Below are 20,859 nucleotides of genomic sequence, written 5' to 3' on the forward strand. Positions count from 1 at the left end.
GTGTTTTTAAGTTTTTCTTAAGAAAACTTTCTTCTCTAGAGTATTTTTATTTTTACTGGTTTAGTTGTTTCCTTTTTCAAATATTTTCCCTTTTTATTTTAATTGTTTGAAAACATAGATCTTGCTATAGGAAATCACTTGCAAAAGCTCTGATTCCAGCTTTTTTTTTTTTTTGTGGATTTCTTTGGAATTCAGATGCAATTTTAATAGCTATTTTCTACTTAAATTTTGGTTTGATTTCAACTTTTTTTTGTTGTTGTCAATTTTATTATTTATTATTTACGTATTATATTATTTACGTTACATATAGGTTAGTATATTATTTATTATTCATTGTATAATATTATTTATTATTACAAATTAAATTTATATGTGAAGTAAAAAAATATAAATGAATTCTTATACATTAAAAATAAAAAAATGAATCAAATTGGGTGACCAAAACGTAATAAAAACTTAAGTTTAGTGATGATTTTAAAGGAAAAAATAGTTGGATAACTCAAACAGAACTGCATAAATAGTTAAGTGACTAAATATATAATTTACCAGTATATTTTTTAATGGAGTTAACGATTTGGGACAAATGAGGTAACGATTTAAACTCTATGAGACAAAACGTCCCAAAAAATACTTTAAAAGATAATTCGGTATAAATGGTATAGTTTAAGGGGCCTTGTTGCATTTAAGCCTTTTTCCTACTGGGATTGTCTTCAACTCTTTCATCACTTTGATATCATATTTTTTTGTAAATTACATATTTAGTCACCTAATTATCACTTCGTTTAGTTTTAGTCATCTAATTATCTTTTTTTCAAAATTATCACTAACGATACATCTTGGTTTTATTTTGGCCACCCATCGTTGGTGTAGGTGATGCTCACGTGTCACTATACGAATATGTCATGTCATTATTGAATTTTTTTTTAAAAATGTCATTTCAACAATTCTGTTAAATTTTAACGGTGAATTATCAAAATGAAACTAAAATATAACATTTGTGATAATTTTGAAAAAGAAATAATTGAGCGATTAAAACATAACCAAAGTATAATTGGGGTATTAAACATATAATTTACCCTAAATTTTAACATGTTTTAATTTCATCTTTAAAATCAGTCTAACCGTCAAACTTTAGTGGTAAACATGAGCTTATATTGCACATGTTTTGGGGGAAAAAAACTACTTATTAATGCATATGTGTTAAAGAAGGGAATTAAGTTAAAGCCCTTTGATAGTCTACACATTATTTTAATTTAATATTAATTTAAAACGCGAGTCTGGAAGACATTTTTTGCATTGTAGTCTAATAATAAATAATTTTTCAGGTAAAGTACATAAATCTTGGTATGATTATATAATATTATTTTATTGAGTCTCATGACTATTAAAATCTATAAAATATTTTTCTAATTAAATGAAAATATTTTGTTGAGTTCCTTAACTTTTAAAAATTACAAAATAGTCACCTAATTATTCATTATGTTCTAAAGTAGTCCTTTTTCGTTAAAAAATTAATGGTAATCTGACCTAGATGTTAACCTGGTGAATGAGATATATAAAATATGATCTCATAATCTCAAATAACTATCATATCTCAGTCAATATGTTAACATCTAACTCAGACGACCATTAATTTTTTTAACATAAAAAGATGGCTCTGGAACATAATGAATAGTTGGATGACCATTTTGTAACTTTTAATAGTCGATGGACTCAACAAAGCAACTCTCTATAATCAGAAAACTATTTTGTAACTTTTAATAATTATGAAATTCAACAAAGTAATATGTTATAGTCAGAGGACCATTTATGTATTTTATCCCTTTTTTAAATTTTTCCTTTTCCTTTTTATTTATAGACATGATTTTTCACCCACCAATACTTTAATTTTTACTTTTAAAGATTGATGTAATTGATATTTTATTTGTTATACGTATCGTAGAAAATGTCATAGATAAAAATTAAACCTTGTCTTCAGTTTTTGCTAGTGAGTATCATGGACAAGGAATGGATTGACGGGGAGCGAATTAGGCACTCGCTTCTTTGAAAATTTAACATTATGATACATAAATTTTATATTATGATACATATTTTTTTATAGAAGTATTTAATTTTATTAAAAAAAATATTTAAATTATAATAAATGTTTACAACTACAACCGTAAACTAAACATGTAATTAAGATATTTTCCTAAACACTAAAAGACTAGTTACTGAAGATCATCCAAGGATCATACAATAAAAAGTTAAAAAAAAACTAATCAAATAAACTAGAACAAAAGGTAAATTAACGGCGAGATCTGACCGCATAGACAAACAAACCACAAAAGGAGATGAAATTATTGAAAGGCCACCGACAAACCACAAATCAGAATCGAGTAGCGTGAAAATAATATCCACAAACGCAAATCGCATATCCAAATCCAACTGAGAGTCCAAAGCAGAAGAATACGTGCGATAAAGGCAGAGTAAAATGTGTCGTAAAGACAGAGGCATAATTTCAAATGTTTCAAAACAAATAGGGTTTTGGGGAACAATCAAATCAAAAAAAGTTGGGGAACGTGACTTTAATTTCAAAGGTTTCAAACCTAAAAGGCCTGAAAAATAATTAAACCATGAAAGTTGAGGTAGGTGGTCCTTCCCACCAATTGACATAGTTATGTTCATGGATAAATCAAAATTAAAGCAAAACTATAATTTTTTAAAAAAAAAGGATTAGAATTGAACTCTAAAATTTTAGAGAGACCAAAATGCAATCTCAACTTTATATTAGCTTACAATTTTATTATTTTTGAAGGGATTTTAAAACAATTTTTCCAATTTTGAAGGGACTTGATCAAAATACATTTATAATTTATGTACCTATATGGAAACAAAAACCCTAAATCGACCAACTAACCCCGACATTAAACCACTTCCTATTTTGGAGTTTATGTTTTCCAATCCGTGGTGCATATGACATTGGGATTGGTGGATAGCTTCTTTTTGTGTAGTTCTCTTTTCGTCCTTTGCTTCACCTTCTGTTCATATTCCCGTCTCATAAATGTACGAATAGATTAAAATATAAATTAATTAATTAAACACATTTTCTTCTCCTTATTATGAATTTAAAGTTGGGTAAACTATATGTTTAATACTAAAATTATTATTTTTATTATGTTTTGATAGTCAAACTTTATTTTATTTCAAAATAATACTTAATGTTTAGTCTTTATTATATGAATTTACCGATGCAAGAATTGTTATTAGATATCTAAACTATAATATAATTATTAACTGATTGACATAAAAATATTAATTGATTGAAGATAAAATTTATATACATATATTATCATAGTCGTTTGAATATTATCATATCTTTGACAAATATTAGTCGTAATTTTTTCTTTTCAAAGAAAATTTATTTTGTTTTGCCCCATTATTATTTTTTTCATTATTATCCTTGTCAATGTCAATTTTTTTTTCTTCATAAATTGCTCAAAACGCAAGAATTGCACACTTCATCAATTGAGTTTTTCCAGGAACATGTTATGTGTGCGAAAACACATTTAGTTACTCGCATTTTTTCTGATTTTGGGTATCACGTATGTTAAAAAAACATGTGTAATCATTCACATATTTTATAAATTTCAACTAAAAGATACAGTTTAGATAAATATTTAAAGAAGAATGTTATTTTAATTATAAAAATGATATATTTAGATAAAAGAAAACCCTTGCATTAACCATCTAAAACATCATCATTACTAATTCTCAATCCTTCGCCTACGCCAAATGACACCACAGATCCTGATCCCCACCAGAAAATTGAGCAATCAATAAGAGGAATAATTTAAGAGGAAAAAAATGAACTGTGAGTAAAATAATTTCAGAATGAAGTACTAATAATTTGAATATTCTCATAAAATATTACAATACAATGTACTTTTTTTTTGCACATCTCTTATTTCCACATGAAACCGGTAAAAATAAAAACGAATCACGCTACATTTTGAGACTTTTTTCTCTCCTTTGTTAACTTTGACTACAACTTGGAAATGATGAGTGATCTACCATTCAGCCTTACAAACAAATAACCTAAGAACCAACCAACCATACCCCATCGAAATGCCAGACACAAACAAGGACTCTGAAATCGAGAATGCTTCAGGAAATTGCACCTGCTGTTAATGATACTCTTCTCACTTGGTGTAAAGGACATCCTCCCATGGGTGACGGTATAGCGGCTGCTTCAGTCTCTTCTGATCAAAAGTGTGCCTGAGACGTCGAACAATTTAAGTGTCAGGAACAAGGAACTGCAGAATGGAACATTCTTTTCCAGCATATAATTTTGTTATCCAACCGCAAGTATCATCATCCAATGGTTTGGGTGTACGAGGATGAGCGATTTCAAACAAAACCTTGAATATTAAAATATGAAAATTCCAAAGTTGTATGTCAACTTACCCAATCAAACCAATGGATCGTGCCAGAACAAAGAGACCATTTAGGTAGCCAATCTCAACGATTTCGTCAATCTCTTGCTTGGTGAACATTCCGCTACCAGCAAGAAGATCCAAGAAAAGTGACCCAATGGCACCATCGACGTTAAGGACAAGGTTGTTAGCCTTCGAGAGAGTGTAGGTTTCAACTTGAACAGCATACTCCATGTACTTCACAGACGGGAAATTTGTGCGAGCAAACAGTTGGAGAAGCTCTACTCTCTTGTCTCTGTTGTCCCCTCTCTTGATCCTTTTCAAGTAACGAAAGCAAGCATTTTTAACCGTTAGACGTCTAATAGGATTCTTTAGGAAACTATAAAAAAACAGGTCTCGTGATTAGTAGCTTTTGCATGGTTTAAAAACATTATGACCATTAAAAACCATCTGTACCTGTGACCAATTCCTGGCACACGGATGCCCTTCTTTTTCATGTCTTCGACAAACTCATAAGGTGTAAGACCCTGTAAAGGCACAGCAAAGCGGCAACTTCTTAGAATGTATTAGAAAAGTCATCAGACACCAAGCAATTCAATTTTTTTTCCAAGTAACAATATTGCTACTTACCCTGTCGTAAGCATCTTTAAAGTATCGCGCAGCATCATCAATAGCACCACCAAATCGAGGACCAATAGTAAGCAAACCTGAAACAAGACTTGATACAAGGTCCTTCCCAGCTCTTGCGGTCACTATAGTATTGTGCGCACCAGAGACACAAGGACCATGGTCGGCACAGAGCATGATGCATATCTGGCCAGATCAAACATATAGTTAAAACACAACAAGTGAACCTTCCAGAGATGGAGAGTAAAAATAAAAAGGATTAAGCCGATTTAACTATCATAGGAGGGGTAACGGAACAATTGTGAAAAAGTATGAGAGATATGGGTGGCTGTAGAGCAGGGGATTATAACTCATAAGAAGCTTCTCAAAATTTTCAGTGTCCTACCTCAATAAATTTAGTACAGTATCTGGGGAGGCTACGTTTGAACCACAAGAGAGAAATGACATCACCAACACCAAAACCTTGCTCCACAATGGAAGACATGGGCACACCAGCATAGCATGGTTCCTCACCTGCAAATTGGGTTCAAATAAAGAATTTAACACTCCTGTCTCCATATCATCAACTGCTTCATTCAATTGGATAACATATATGGATTAAGATAAGTTACCCCTGTCATCAGAGATGGTTGAAATAATGTGAGTTGGAGCACGAACTTTCCCGCTCTTAATTGCACTGTTAAGATCTTCGGGTATTTGTAGAGGCTTAACTTCCTTGATGGGTGTAATCTTCCCTTCTTCAACCTAAAGTAACCAAGTAAATACATTAATATAGCTAAAAGCGTAGAAATGTTCAATCTTTGGCCACCAAAACAGAAACTCACCAGTTTCTCAAATGTTTCCTTGATCGCGGCTTCAAAAGCTTCATAGGAAGTGGGAACAACAGCTCCAGCGTCCTTTAGTGCTTGATTCTTTGCCTGTGCAGATTCCATCTCACCGCCACTCTTAGCTCCCTAAATTATTAATAAGGTAACGTCTCATTAATGGAAGTAACACCAAAGCTTGAACACAAAGGAAGGAATAATGAATTTCAGGGAAATTAAAGTGATAACTTACAGCATGTCCAAACTGTACTTCTGATTTGAAGAGTCGTGCACAAGTTCCACTGACCCAAGCAACCACCGGCTTGTTCACTTTTCCCTGTTTCAAGGCTTCAACTAAGGAATATTCATCTCGTCCACCAAGTTCCCCAAGGACAACCATCATCTTTATCTGTGGATGAAAAAGATATGTAAGGAATTTTTTTTTTTTGCAATGCCAAAGATGCTTCAACATAAACTATGAATTTTAAACAATAAAAAACTAAGAAAATGGGAGTTGGGCGTGCAAGTTGTTTGCTTTCCTAAGCATGAATGCTTTGCCTATATCAAGGAATAATACGCATGAAATCAAAACAAATTGAATGAAACTAGAATATACCTGTGGAATATTGTTAAATCTCAAAATATGGTCAGACAAAGTGGAGCCTGGGAAGACATCTCCTCCAATTGCAATGCCTACATTATTTTCAGTATGTACCCAAAATTTCATTATGAATTGAAATGTGTTTGGATGGTACAAATATAATACTAAAAGTTAAATTAGCTTATAGTTACCTTCATAAATTCCATCTGTAACACGGGCAATAGTGTTGTACATTTCATTCGACATGCCACCCTGCAATGATTTTACAAAGATACAAGTTAAAACTAATGCCATGAGTATAGGTTCACATTCCAGCCAAAGCAATGACACTAAGTGCCAAATTAGTGATAGGAAATTGTTCCACGAAGTGTGAAGGTGCAAGTGCTTAAGCAGAAGGGAAAGAGGCATAATTGCTCCAGATAAATGTGCACACACATAAGAATAACTATCAAAATAACCTACCGATTTGGAGACAAATCCAACAGATCCAGGCCTATACAGCTTGCACTGAACAATATTGTCAATTGTTCCAGCAGTGTCACCTATCTTAAAAGCTCCAGCTTGAATTCCTCCAACGGTAGCAGGGCCAATAACAACCTGCAAGTCCGTAAGTACCAAAATCAAATAAAGAGTCAAACAAGAGCATATAGTTAAAATCATTTAATAAGATCTTTGCAAGTGCAAGATAATAAGGAAACACATGTATATATTGGTTAATCATTTTCGTTGCCTAGGTTCCATTCTCATCATCTTGCTTACCTTGTTGTTGGAACGTGCATATGCAATCAACTGTTTGGTGTCTGATTCAGGAACACCTTCAGCAATTATAGCAACAACCCGAATTGTTGGTTGTTTCAGAGCAGACATTGAAGAAGCAGCAGCACTGTGACAAAATGCGAACAAAAGATTAAGTTATGCACACAAGGATTCTTTCTTTCAAAATTCTTGCATTAAAGAAATGAGGGCTAACCTTCGAAATGATGCAAAGTTGATAAAAACATCGGCAGTTGGATGTGCAGCGCACGCTGCCTCAATGCTACAAAATATATCAATTAAGAGGTTAGAGAAAATAGAACTAGGAAAATACAAGTTCATCAATCAAAAAACAATGTAAGCCGCATAGCATTATCTTAGATCGGTGAGGATGTAAAATCAGATGATGATATTTGTCCAATGTCCTTTCTCAAGACACAATTAGTTATTTATTAGAATCAATAACCTGTTTACAACTTATAATCGCAATAAAAATGACTGTAGGACATACAACTAACACAATTGCCAATGTCAATTCCCTATACTCAAAACTAGACGAAGCTATAGCATCATCGATCAATTATTTTTTGATCTCTCAATAGTAAATGGATTGAATTTTCCAGAAAAGCAAATATATATAGTAATGGGTCATCTATCATCCTATAATGGTGGAATTTAAAGGCTTCACGAGCAGATTTTATGCTGGCTATGTGTCTGTTTAACTGAAATACTGAATTATGTTAAATAAATGAATCATGGCTGGATTCCTCATTCATAATCGAATGTTACAGGTGGTGATCACATAAGCACGTTAAACTTTGCAGGCCAGTGTGCATAATTTTAGTTCATAAGGTAACATGATATATAGTTCATTTTTAACCTATAACACTTTCAACATAAATATTTACATATACAAAGTTGATCTCGAAGTAGAAACAGGATATAGGAGTTTCTTACGTTGAATGTACTGGGATCGCGATTTCCTCTTGACCAAAGAAGAGTTTCTGGAATCCTTCGGCACCGGGATTAATGATACCAGCAACAGATGGTGTTTCCCTCCCTACAAATTCAAAATTAATATCCAGAGGAAAAAAAAGAGAGAAAAAACAACATAATTTGAACAATTCCATTGAAAAAAAATAACGAAGAATGCCGATCAGCTAACACCAGACCAGCCAGGGATCCTACCGCAAAGGAAATCGAAATCAAGCATGCGCTGAACAGGAAGTTGTTTGTAGTTATAGAATAAAGCTTGTGTAGTTCGAGAAAACCACTGTCCAGTGGCCATGGCTTCGGCACAAAGAGAACTGTTAAACAAACAAGCCAATAACCAATTAACTCAAGCTGCGTTGTTTAGGCAAATAATTAGCAATAAGAAAAAAAAAAGAGCCGGATCCAATGCTACATCTAACTCGAACCTAAACCGAATCAGATCTCAACAAAAAGAAGATGAGCAAATCGAATCAAATCACGGAAATGCAGTTACAACACTAGTATGATAAAAGAAACACGAGATCTCTAGCTCTGGAGCTTCATGAGTTCATATAGTTGAGTTTTCAGCAGAAATTTACAAATTAAAGTATCTTAAATTTTCCTTGAAAGCATCGAATTTTTCTATAGAAAGAAAAAAATATGAAAGCATTCGAAAAGCGACAGAAATTGGAATTAAGAAAAAGAAAACAGATCTGAGAGAAAAAGGCTTGTGAATCTTTACCTGAAGAGAAAGTAGGAAGGAAACGAAAAGATCACTTCTCACTCGCCTCGTAAACGTTGAAATACACGATTAGAGGGAGAGTAGACAATAAAGCAAGGCCTGGGAATGAGGAAGGAAAGAGGTAGCGCCGGGATTTATATAGAAAGGAGAGGGAAAATGGAGGGATTGGGAGTAACTAGAGGAAATTCACCAGACCGGATGGACAACTGAAGAGAGATGGTCACGTGGCGTTTGGTAGTAGCTCACTGGCTAACCCCTTGATTTTTTTTACTAATATTTTCACATTTATAATTTAATTTTTATTCTCTTATTCAGTAATTACTTTTTTGAGGAAAAAATATTAGATTCAGATCAAACATGACAATTAAATATATGTAATTTTGTAATATGTGAATTTACAAATCTGATTATTCGAATTCATTTATTATATTATTAAATTCATATATTTAAATTCTTTTAATAATAGGTAATGTCATATTTAAATTTTAAACATTTTATTTTAACAAAATAAATTATTTTTTGAATATTTAATTTTGTTACTGTATATATCTAATAAATTATATAAAATTAAAATTATAAAAGGATAATGAATATATCATTTTGTAAAATATTCAAATAATAGATAATCAGATCTAATTGCATTTTATACGAAGACAAAATATATCCAAATAATAGCTATCCAAGAGTTAATATTAATATGATAGATGTTAAATAGTCATTTGAATATTTAAATTTAAATATATTTGAATTTGATATTTAAATTATATTCTTTTTTATTGAATTAATAATGTAAATCAATTAATTTAATTAAAAATAATTATAACTTTATGTTTTTATCTTTTCATACTTCTATATAACAAAAATCTTTAAATAGAATCATTTGAAAATATATTAATAGATTTATATATAAAAATATTTAATGCTGTATTAATAATTATTTATATATTAATGTTCTAAAAATATATATTTTATAAAATAATTTTGTCCTCGGTAAAAAAAATCACAGCTCACAAGGGATGGGAGATCTGATCAGGGGTTAGGTGAGTTATACTGAACAGAGGTTGGCTTGACTTGAAATTTTAGATAAAGATAATATTCAAATGAAACTACAGACTTTACCAACGTTGTTTCCGTGTAATTATTTTAAGGGTAATTTATATTGTCAGTTACTAAATTTTAGTTTATATATTAATTTTATTTTAAAGAAATTTAATTTTATCATTAAACTTTCAGCATTGATTTTTTTTATCAGTGTGTCGTTAAATCATCAACGACATTATACATGGTCGCTTCTTTCCTTTTCTTTTACAAAAAGCCATAAACTCCTAAAGTTATCATTGTCAACGGTGGATCTAAAAAACTGAAAAATAAGATTAAAATTTTTAATACTCTTTCCTTTAACAAAATAGGTATGCAATTTTTTTATTTTTTCCCCCTTAATATGTTGAATTATATTTAATAATTTATCTAAAATGGGTATGCACTTGACCTCCTAAAGGAGCAAGTGCATCCTCCCCTAATCATTGTTGATCAATCTCCACCAGTCATCGATTGTCATGTGACAAGATCCATATAAAAATATTCAGATATCACTTCTTCTTTCTCCTCGTATTGATTTTTTCATGAATTTTTCTCAAAATTGACAAAATTTCATCTAAAAGGTTCGATATTCTAATTCTTTGATCTCCTTTAAGTGTCATCCGATAAGATTAATTGAAGTATGTTATTCGTATTTTTTGAAAGAATGCTTCTCATTGTTTGTATTTTTTTAACAAACCTCTTAAATCTAAGAAAGCTCCAAACCTCTAAAATGGTAATTTTCTTGTATTTAATTCCGCGAGTTTTAAAGAAGTTTTGAAAAAAAATTAAACCGATAAGATGATAAAGGATAATGAGATGAATTCATCGGTGTTTAAGGTGATTGTAAAAGATATTGAATAATAGCAATTTTTCGGTAGTAGCCGAAAATGGGTGAAAAATATGATTATTATTTTTATTTTCAAGCTAAAATAAAATTATCACATCATACCATTGTTTATGATTCAACGGTACGATAATAAAAACTCATGTTAACAGTTTAGTGGTAAAATTAAAAAAATTTAATGATAATATCACAAAGACTAAATTTTAATGACTGATAATATAATTTACTATTATTTTAATAGTAAAAAATAGAGTTGCATTTTGCCAACAATAACATATCTACATATAATTTGCCAAAAAAACATAGTTATATATGAGCAGTATAATTGTTGTTAAGGTGACATCAAATATCAAAGCTAAAGCTCCATAAATCCCTTATTCAATATTTTTAATGAATAAAAAATGTAACTTTTTATATATTTAAAAAATTGTAAATAGTTGGTTGTGTATGTAAAAGAATTATACAAATAATTTTATAAAAATTAGATGACCCTTTTTTCCCATATATAATGGGGTAAGGGGAAGGTATGATAGTAGGCTGCCCAACATCAGGTTGAGAACAACTTCCGTGGAGACCTCTGAATTATGAAATGCCCTCCGTGAGACTCGATCCCACGACCACAAGGTTAAGAGTCTTGTGTTCTACCAACTGAGCTGGACGGGCATTTCATACAAACAATTTTATAATAACTTTAAATATTTTTTTCGTTCAATAAATCCAAAATGTCAAGAGTAAACTAAAGGTAACAATTTAAAATGTTTTGGAGTTTGAATAGATAAGTGAAGCACTTGGACTATGGTTGAATTTATTCGCAGTCAGATGTTGACTATATCCACTTGCATGGTAATAGATTATAGGGTAAACTACACTAATAGGTCACTGAAGTTTTAGGGTATTTTCACTTTGATCACTAGAATTGAATAACTTTACAAAGTTTTAGGGTATTTTCACTTTGATCACTAAAGTTTTATTGATGATCATGACCAAAGTGAAAATATCTTTAAAAAGTTTGGCGATCACTAATATAGTTTACCCTAAAATATAGGTCACAGTTCAAAAGTGTTGGCATGTAGATTCTAAATGGTCAAATAACATTAACAAATATTTTAAAAAAATGTCAAGCAAGCATACAAATAATTAATAGCATTTTCATAGGTGCCGGCTGATTGAGTATAATATATAGTGTAAATAATTTTCAATAGTTTTGTATAAGTTGGAAAACATTCAGTCTATTATAAAAATTAAATTTGATGATTTTCTCCTCTCACCAAAGCCATAGCAGACAATTATTACTTTCATTCCCATTCTTTTTGTCTGATTTTAAGGCTGCTATAACCTTATTGTCCCAAGAAAATCAAGAGAGAATAAACTACGCTTTAAATATTTTATATATAAATAAATATTAATTATAGACAAAATTCATACCTAATAAAATAATTTAGATAAGATCCATCTTAGGTTTTCTAATGGATAGTAACATTAGGTTGTCGGTAATTTTTTTTTTCTTTTTTAGATTTTAATAATTTTAAATTTATGACACATTTTCTTCTACCTTTTGATAAGTTTTTGGTCGTTTGGATATTGTTTTCGTTTATCTTTATTCTCATAATTAGATTTGATATTACTACAACTGGTCAATATTACGCTTATTTGTTATCATGTCGATATTCTCAATTTTGGGCCTTTGAATTTGATTTAGTTAGATTTTTAACTTTTTTCTTGTATTATTATGTGTGATCTTAAGTAACTAATCTTTATGTTAATATTTATAAGAAAATATTTTAATTATATGTTTAATTTAGATTTATAGTTGTAAACCTTAATCATAATTCTAAATATTTTTTAATAAAACTAATGGTTTCTAACAGATAAAAAAATTGAGCAGTCCATATTATATGAATCATTTATATGATTATATATAACATTTTTCTCCAAAACTATTAAGTTGTAAGCGGTTCTTAATCCGCTAACTGAGAGTAAAAAGCATGACGTGTATTAAAATATTTTTCTACTAATTTCAGTCAAAGTTGTTCTGCCAAAGTATAGGATGAACATTGGACATAATTTCAACAGGTGCAAGTTAGACTGCCAAAGTTGAGAAAGCTTTCAATTGGTTGACTTCAAACAGATTAATTTATATATTGTTTGTGAAATAAAATTACTCCAAAAAATAAATTTAGTGATTTTTTATGAGAATAATTTAATTTTATCAATTGTTAACAACTTATTTTCTTTTACTTAGGTAAAGATTCACTATTGATGAAATAATGACTGTTAGTCGATTTTTTTTTGTGTGTGAAATAGATGAAAGTATAAAATGAGAAATGAGAATTAATGAGAATAAAGTAAGGAGAATCTCATCTTTTAACATTTCCTCGTGATATAAGTACATTTTATAACAGCTCATCGTTAATTCTAATTACAATAATAAGATGCATTGACTATAATTGTACTTTACTTCTTCACAAAAATTATCATTTTAAAAGAAATGGATAACATTATAAGTAAAGATAAAATTGAATGTTAAACATGTTTATCCGTTCTAATTAGAGTAATGTAAGAAAAATGAACATATCATATTTTTAAAACTTCTTGTATGTTTTCCATTTATTTTTTTAAACACAGTAAGTCTTCTGTTTAAGGTTGCAATCGTTTTGAATCTTTGGTTGATTGCTTCAAAATTAAATATAAAATCTAAATTGCAAATTTGTATAGCAGAGAGATCAATTTGTTAGGCAGTAAATAGTAAATACACTCATTAGGTAATTTAACCTTTTTATAAAATAAAAAGTGTATTTTTCAGCCCTCGCTGTTGACCAGAACAACGTTGAAGTTCAGGAGTTGCGTATTTTATAATTTTCTCGCCTTATTCAAACAAGGCTGTATATAATAAGTTTGGTGGAAGCCGTGCATGCCAGACAAAGAACGGCATAAACAAAAACCAAATTAATTTGCATGCTACTTTTGAAATCACTTTATTTTTTAAAGGGTAAAGTATATAAATTATATACTCATCTACACAACATTATTTTATTGAGTCTCAACACTATTAAAAGTTATATAGTAATTCTTTAATTATAAGATGTTATTTTTTTGAGTCTCATGACCGTTAAAAGTTACAAAATAGGCACCGGACTATTCATATGTTCCAAACTCATAATTTTTCATTAAAAAATTGATGTGTGTCTGAGTTGGTAGTTAAGCCGTTGATTAGAATATGACAAACTATAATCCTAGAATCGTTTGAGTCGTATTTTATATATCAACTCTACGTTTATATTATATTTCGAACCAGTACTTGAAAGAAACGTCAATATCAACCTATATTATTAAAATATAATTTTATATAAATCACCTTAATTTTATAATTCGATATTCTAAAATAATTACGAGGCATCTCAAGATATTTAATGATAAATATAATTACTCCATTAATACATATATGAAAAATCCACTTAACTTGAAATCGAGTATCCACACGTTTATATACAATAATAATTCATTTAAATCTCGACTCGATATTCAATATGATTTATGAGATAATTACTCGGTATTTAAAATTATTACAAGATTCTCAATATAAAATAATTCATAATAATATTTGATAACAATAAGGGTAAACTACATATTTGATCTCTTTCGTTTGAGCTTTATAAATTTATGGTCACTGAATTTAAAAAAACATAATACATAGTCATTTTCGTTTTAGTTTAATTAAGATGTGGCCACTAAAATGTTGACTTCCGTTAGTTTAATGGTGTGACACGTTAGTAAAAGGGTTTAATTTTTACTTTAATCTCTAAACTTTAGATAAAATACAAATTAGGGTCCATTTTATAAATTCAAAGTAATTTAAGGAGAAAGTTCTAATTTTTCTTTTTCTAATATACTTTTATTCTTCCATAGCTTCCCCACTTGCGCAGGAGGAATGTAAAAATTACCTAATTTAAGCCTGTTAAATGACCTAAACAATACTTCTACATTTTGTAATTTGTATAAAAAGATGAAAAAGGGTTTGTTTGCCAAAAATGTGGTCTCACTAGAAGCAAGGAAGATATAAGAAAGATTGTTACTGATATCAAAGCATTGTGGGACAAGGCTCTTAAGTCTAATTCCTCAGGCAGTATCCTTATCTACTTTTCATTATCAAGTAAAATCATTTAAATATTGTTGAATATGTTTTTGCAGTGGTTTTACTAGTTATTAATTTTTAATCTTATTTCCACTGCCACAGTTTTGAGAATATAATTTTCTCTTTAGTGAATTAATGTGATCCGATAATGATCTAATTGTTGGAAGCGTAGATGGGCTATCGGTAATTTATAACTCGAACTTTTTATTAATACGAGATAAAAATACGTTACAACGACATTACCTCAATATTACAATATTACAACCCTACAACACTTCAACACTAGATGCGGCTAGTTTACAAACACAACCTCAGTATTCTAAGCTTTGCTAAGCTTTACTTAATTCTCTCATAGCTTTTCTAAGCTTTCAATCCTATTCATAAGCTTTGCTAAGCTTCACCCTCTCTCTTTAATAGCTTTGCTAAGCTATTTTTCATTGGCTTTTCTAAGCCTTCATTTTTTTCTCACTTGTCTTCCTCTCATACATTGCATATATTTATAAGGGTAATTAAAACTCCTTAATGAAAGATCTAGGCATTTCCAAATTCTTCTTGTATTGCCACATGGAGTTCATTGTCTTAATGAAATTCCCTTCCATCATCAATTCTCACATGTTTATTTTCCATGCTTAGTTCTTAAGTAATTCAAGATCATGCTTCATTAATCAATAATCTTCTAGAATTATCCATCCCTTGCCAGCATAAGTAGTAAAATTAGATTTGAATTCTAACACTCCCCCTCAAATCTGATTTTTCATTCCGGGCTTTTCTTTGAGTCGGTTGAATATATCTGCTCTCAATGGCTTTGTGAAAATGGTTGCTAGTTGATCTTCAGTTCTGCAGTAAATTAGCTCCATAATTTTATTCTTCATATGCTCTCGTATAAAGTGATACTTTGTATCGATATGCTTGCTTCGGCTATGGGAGACTGGATTCTTGGCAAGTGCACGCTGCTGCGGCTATTTATTCTTCTTTGCTTTTTCAACACCTTATAAAGATTTTTGCAAAATCTCCCACGCTTGTTTTGCGGTATTCACATCATAAATTTTTTCAAAAGTAGATTCGTCTACTCCTTGAAAAATAAAAACAACGCTCTTTTATCTTTTTCCTGGGATTCCTTCAATGCATTCTTTTCTTCATTAGTCAGGGTTACTTCTGCTACTGTATTTTCAGGCTCGGTTTAACCATCCTCGATGATATCCCAACAATCTTGAGAGCCTAGTAACACCTTCATTTGAATGCTCCAATTGCCATAATTCATCTTTTTCAATCTCGGGATTTGTGGTTGAATCATGTTGGCCATCTTCTCTACCACGTTAAACTCAAAAAAGCTCTGAGATCACTTTTTGGAAGCGTAGATGGGCTCTCGGTAATTTATAACTCGAACTTTTTATTAATATGAGATAAAAAATACGTTACAACGACATTACCTCAACATTACAATATTACAACACTTCAACACTAGCTGCGGCTAGTTTACAAACACAACCTTAGTATTCTAAGCTTTGCTAAGCTTTACTAATTCTCTCATAGCTTTTCTAAGCTTTCAATCATATTCCTAAGCTTTGCTAAGCTTCACCCTCTCTCTTTAATAGCTTTGCTAAGCAATTTTTCATTGGCTTTTCTAAACCTTCATTTTTTTCTCACTTGTCTTCCTCTCATACATTGTATATATTTATAAGGGTAATTAAACCTCTTTAATGAAAGATTTAGGCATTTCCAAATTCTTCTTGTATTGCCACATGGAGTTCATTGTCTTAATGAAATTCCCTTCCATCATCAATTCTCACATGTTTATTTTCCATGCTTAGTTCTTAAGTAATTCAAGATCATGCTTCATTAATCAAGAATCTTCTAGAATTATCCATCCCTTGCCAGCATAAGTAGTAAAATTAGATTTGAATTCTAACACTCCCCCTCAAATCTGATTTTTCATTCCGAGCTTTTCTTTGAGTCGGTTGAATATATCTGCTCTCAATGGCTTTGTGAAAATGGTTGCTAGTTGATCTTCAGTTCTGCAGTAAATTAGCTCCACAATTTTATTCTTCATCTGCTATCGATAAAGAGATACTTTGTATCGATATGCTTGCTTCGGCTATGGGAGACTGGATTCTTGGCAAGTGCACGCTGCTGCGGCTATTTATTCTTCTTTGCTTTTTCAACACCTTATAGAGATTTTTGCAAGATCTCTCACGCTTGTTTTGCGGTATTCACATCATAAATTTTTTCATAGGTAGATTCGTCTACTCCTTGAAAAATAAAAACAATGCTCTTTTATCTTTTTCCTGGGATTACTTCAATGCCTTCTTTTCTTCATTAGTCAGGGTTGCTTCTGCTGCTGTATTTTCAGGCTCGGTTTAACCATCCTCGATGATATCCCAACAATCTTGAGAGCCTAGTAACACCTTCATTTGAAAACTCCAATTTCCATAATTCATCTTTTTTAATCTCATGATTTGTGGTTGAATCATGTTGGCCATCTTCTCTACCACGTTAAACTCGAACCAAGCTCTGAGATCACTTTTTGGAAGCGTAGATGGGCTCTCGGTAATTTATAACTCGAACTTTTTATTAATACGAGATAAAAAATACGTTACAACGACATTACCTCAACATTACAATATTGCAACACTACAACACTTCAACACTAGCTGCGGCTAGTTTACAAACACAACCTCAGTATTCTAAGCTTTGCTAAGCTTTACTAATTCTCTCATAGTTTTTCTAAGCTTTTAATCATATTCCTAAGCTTTGCTAAGCTTCACCCTCTCTCTTTAATAGATTTGCTAAGCTATTTTTCATTGACTTTTCTAAGCCTTCATTTTATTCTCACTTGTCGTCCTCTCATAGATTGTATATATTTATAAGGGTAATTAAACCTCCTTAATGAAAGATCTAGGCATTTCCAAATTCTTCTTGTATTGCCACATGGAGTTCATTGTCTAATGAAATTCCCTTCCATCATCAATTCTCACATGTTTATTTTCCATGCTTAGTTCTTAAGTAATTCAAGATCATGCTTCATTAATCAATAATCTTCTAGAATTATCCATCCCTTGCCAGCATAAGTAGTAAAATTAGATTTGAATTCTAACACTCCCCCTCAAATCTGATTTTTCATTCCGAGCTTTTCTTTGAGTCGGTTGAATATATCTGCTCTCAATGGCTTTGTGAAAATGGTTGCTAGTTGATCTTCAGTTCTGCAGTAAATTAGCTCCACAATTTTATTCTTCATCTGCTATCGATAAAGAGATACTTTGTATCGATATGCTTGCTTCGGCTATGGGAGACTGGATTCTTGGCAAGTGCACGCTGCTGCGGCTATTTATTCTTCTTTGCTTTTTCAACACCTTATAGAGATTTTTGCAAGATCTCTCACGCTTGTTTTGCGGTATTCACATCATAAATTTTTTCATAGGTAGATTCGTCTACTCCTTGAAAAATAAAAACAATGCTCTTTTATCTTTTTCCTGGGATTACTTCAATGCCTTCTTTTCTTCATTAGTCAGGGTTGCTTCTGCTGCTGTATTTTCAGGCTCGGTTTAACCATCCTCGATGATATCCCAACAATCTTGAGAGCCTAGTAACACCTTCATTTGAAAACTCCAATTTCCATAATTCATCTTTTTTAATCTCATGATTTGTGGTTGAATCATGTTGGCCATCTTCTCCACGTTAAACTCGAACCAAGCTCTGAGATCACTTTTTGGAAGCGTAGATGGGCTCTCGGTAATTTATAACTCGAACTTTTTATTAATACGAGATAAAAAATACGTTACAACGACATTACCTCAACATTACAATATTGCAACACTACAACACTTCAACACTAGCTGCGGCTAGTTTACAAACACAACCTCAGTATTCTAAGCTTTGCTAAGCTTTACTAATTCTCTCATAGTTTTTCTAAGCTTTTAATCATATTCCTAAGCTTTGCTAAGCTTCACCCTCTCTCTTTAATAGATTTGCTAAGCTATTTTTCATTGACTTTTCTAAGCCTTCATTTTATTCTCACTTGTCGTCCTCTCATAGATTGTATATATTTATAAGGGTAATTAAACCTCCTTAATGAAAGATCTAGGCATTTCCAAATTCTTCTTGTATTGCCACATGGAGTTCATTGTCTAATGAAATTCCCTTCCATCATCAATTCTCACATGTTTATTTTCCATGCTTAGTTCTTAAGTAATTCAAGATCATGCTTCATTAATCAATAATCTTCTAGAATTATCCATCCCTTGCCAGCATAAGTAGTAAAATTAGATTTGAATTCTAACACTCCCCCTCAAATCTGATTTTTCATTCCGAGATTTTCTTTGAGTCGGTTGAATATATCTGCTCTCAATGGCTTTGTGAAAATGGTTGCTAGTTGATCTTCAGTTCTGCAATAAATTAGCTCCACAATTTTATTCTTCATCTGCTCTCGTATAAAGTGATACTTTGTATCGATATGCTTGCTTCGGCTATGGGAGACTGGATTCTTGGCAAGTGCACGATGCTGCGGCTATTTATTCTTCTTTTCTTTTTCAACACCTTATAGAGATTTTTGCAAAATCTCCCACGCTTGTTTTGCGGTATTCACATCATAATTTTTTTCAAAGGTAGATTCGTCTACTCATTGAAAAATAAAAACAACGCTCTTTTATCTTTTTCCTGGGATTCCTTCAATGCCTTCTTTTCTTCATTAGTCAGGGTTGCTTATGCTGTTTATTTTCAGGCTCGGTTTAACCATCCTCGATGATATCCCAATAATCTTGAGATCCTAGTAACACCTTCATTTGAATGCTCCAATTGCCATAATTTGTCTTTTTCAATCTCGGGATTTGTGGTTGAATCATGTTGGCCATCTTCTCTACCACGTTAAACTCGAACCAAGCTCTGAGATCACTTTTTGGAAGCGTAGATGGGCTCTCGGTAATTTATAACTAGAACTTTTTATTAATACGAGATAAAAATACGTTATAATGACATTACCTCAATATTACAATATTACAACACTACAACACTTCAACACTAGATGCGGCTAGTTTACAAACACAACCTCAGTATTCTAAGCTTTGCTAAGCTTTACTAATTCTCTCATAGCTTTTCTAAGCTTTCAATCATATTCCTAAGCTTTGCTAAGCTTCACCCTCTCTCTTTAATAGCTTTGCTAAGCTATTTTTCATTGGCTTTTCTAAGCCTTCATTTTTTTCTCACTTGTCTTCCTCGCATGCATTGCATATATTTTATAAGGGTAATTAAACCTCCTTAATGAAAAATCTAGGCATTTCCAAATTCTTCTTGTATTGCCACATGGAGTTCCTTGTCTTAATGAAATTCCCTTCCATAATCAATTCTCACATGTTTATTTTCCATGCTTAATTCTTAAGTAATTCAAGATCATGCTTCATTAATCAAGAATCTTCTAGAATTATCCATCCCTTACCAGCATAAGTAGTAAAATTAGATTTGAATTCTAACACTAATTTGCATTCTGCTGACAAAATATTATAGGTTGTTATGGGATAGTTATGGGTATATATTACTGTTTAAGTTTAGGTACTCTTATATATATGTGTATGTTATCAGCTGAAAAATATAACAGAAGATCATTCATCCAAAATCTTTACATTCATAAAAACTAGATAGAAATGAATGGAAGTTGTTTCTTAGCCTAAAGTTTAAATCCGCAGGAAGCTGTTGTTTTGTATAAAAGTATTGAAAATCTCCAGAAGGAAGTCTGCCATCCTTTTTCAATCAACATGATGCAAACTCGGGAAAACTTTCTTGAGGTACCTCCATAAGTTGTATTCACATTTTTTAGCCGAACGTTGCATGAAGAAACTTAATTTAAGGATAGATCAATTTCATGTGATGTAGCAGTAGGGTTCATACTACCATTTCATGT

The 20,859-nt window shown here is 31.2% G+C and overlaps 1 protein-coding gene across 2 annotated transcripts; it reads right to left on the bottom strand.

Moving 5' to 3' along the window:
- Positions 1-3,925: 3,925 nt before the first annotated feature.
- Positions 3,926-9,158, bottom strand: LOC120213087 (ATP-citrate synthase beta chain protein 2-like). 2 transcript variants are annotated; one of them, XM_039211228.1, is made up of 16 exons: positions 8,914-9,158; positions 8,388-8,506; positions 8,157-8,259; positions 7,417-7,482; positions 7,206-7,329; positions 6,909-7,043; positions 6,638-6,698; positions 6,462-6,538; positions 6,099-6,254; positions 5,867-5,995; positions 5,654-5,786; positions 5,428-5,555; positions 5,046-5,228; positions 4,872-4,942; positions 4,447-4,731; positions 3,926-4,257 (listed from the first exon to the last, which is right to left on the bottom strand). In XM_039211228.1, the coding sequence occupies exons 2-16, from the start codon at positions 8,485-8,487 to the stop codon at positions 4,182-4,184; spliced, it is 1,827 nt and encodes a 608-aa protein (XP_039067159.1). In that variant the 5' UTR covers positions 8,488-8,506; positions 8,914-9,158; the 3' UTR covers positions 3,926-4,181. The 2 variants fall into 2 exon arrangements, with proteins under 2 accessions (XP_039067159.1, XP_039067160.1); XM_039211229.1 differs by lacking the exon at positions 8,914-9,158 and adding an exon at positions 8,618-8,762.
- Between the last annotated feature and the right edge of the window lie 11,701 nt (positions 9,159-20,859).

This window comes from Hibiscus syriacus, unplaced genomic scaffold, assembly GCF_006381635.1.
Source record: "Hibiscus syriacus cultivar Baekdansim isolate YM2019G1 unplaced genomic scaffold, ASM638163v2 tig00110020_pilon, whole genome shotgun sequence".
NCBI lineage: Eukaryota > Viridiplantae > Streptophyta > Magnoliopsida > Malvales > Malvaceae > Hibiscus > Hibiscus syriacus.

Bases quoted from the DNA above. Each gene is read 5' to 3' on its own strand.
- LOC120213087 (XM_039211228.1), bottom strand. From the start codon at position 8,487: ATGGCCACTGGACAGTGGTTTTCTCGAACTACACAAGCTTTATTCTAT. The intron at 6,539-6,637 runs GTAACTATAAGC...AAAATAATGTAG, and splicing joins TACAGATGGAATTTATGAAG to GCATTGCAATTGGAGGAGAT. The intron at 4,732-4,871 runs GTACAGATGGTT...TTACTTGAAAAG, and splicing joins GTGCCAGGAATTGGTCACAG to GATCAAGAGAGGGGACAACA.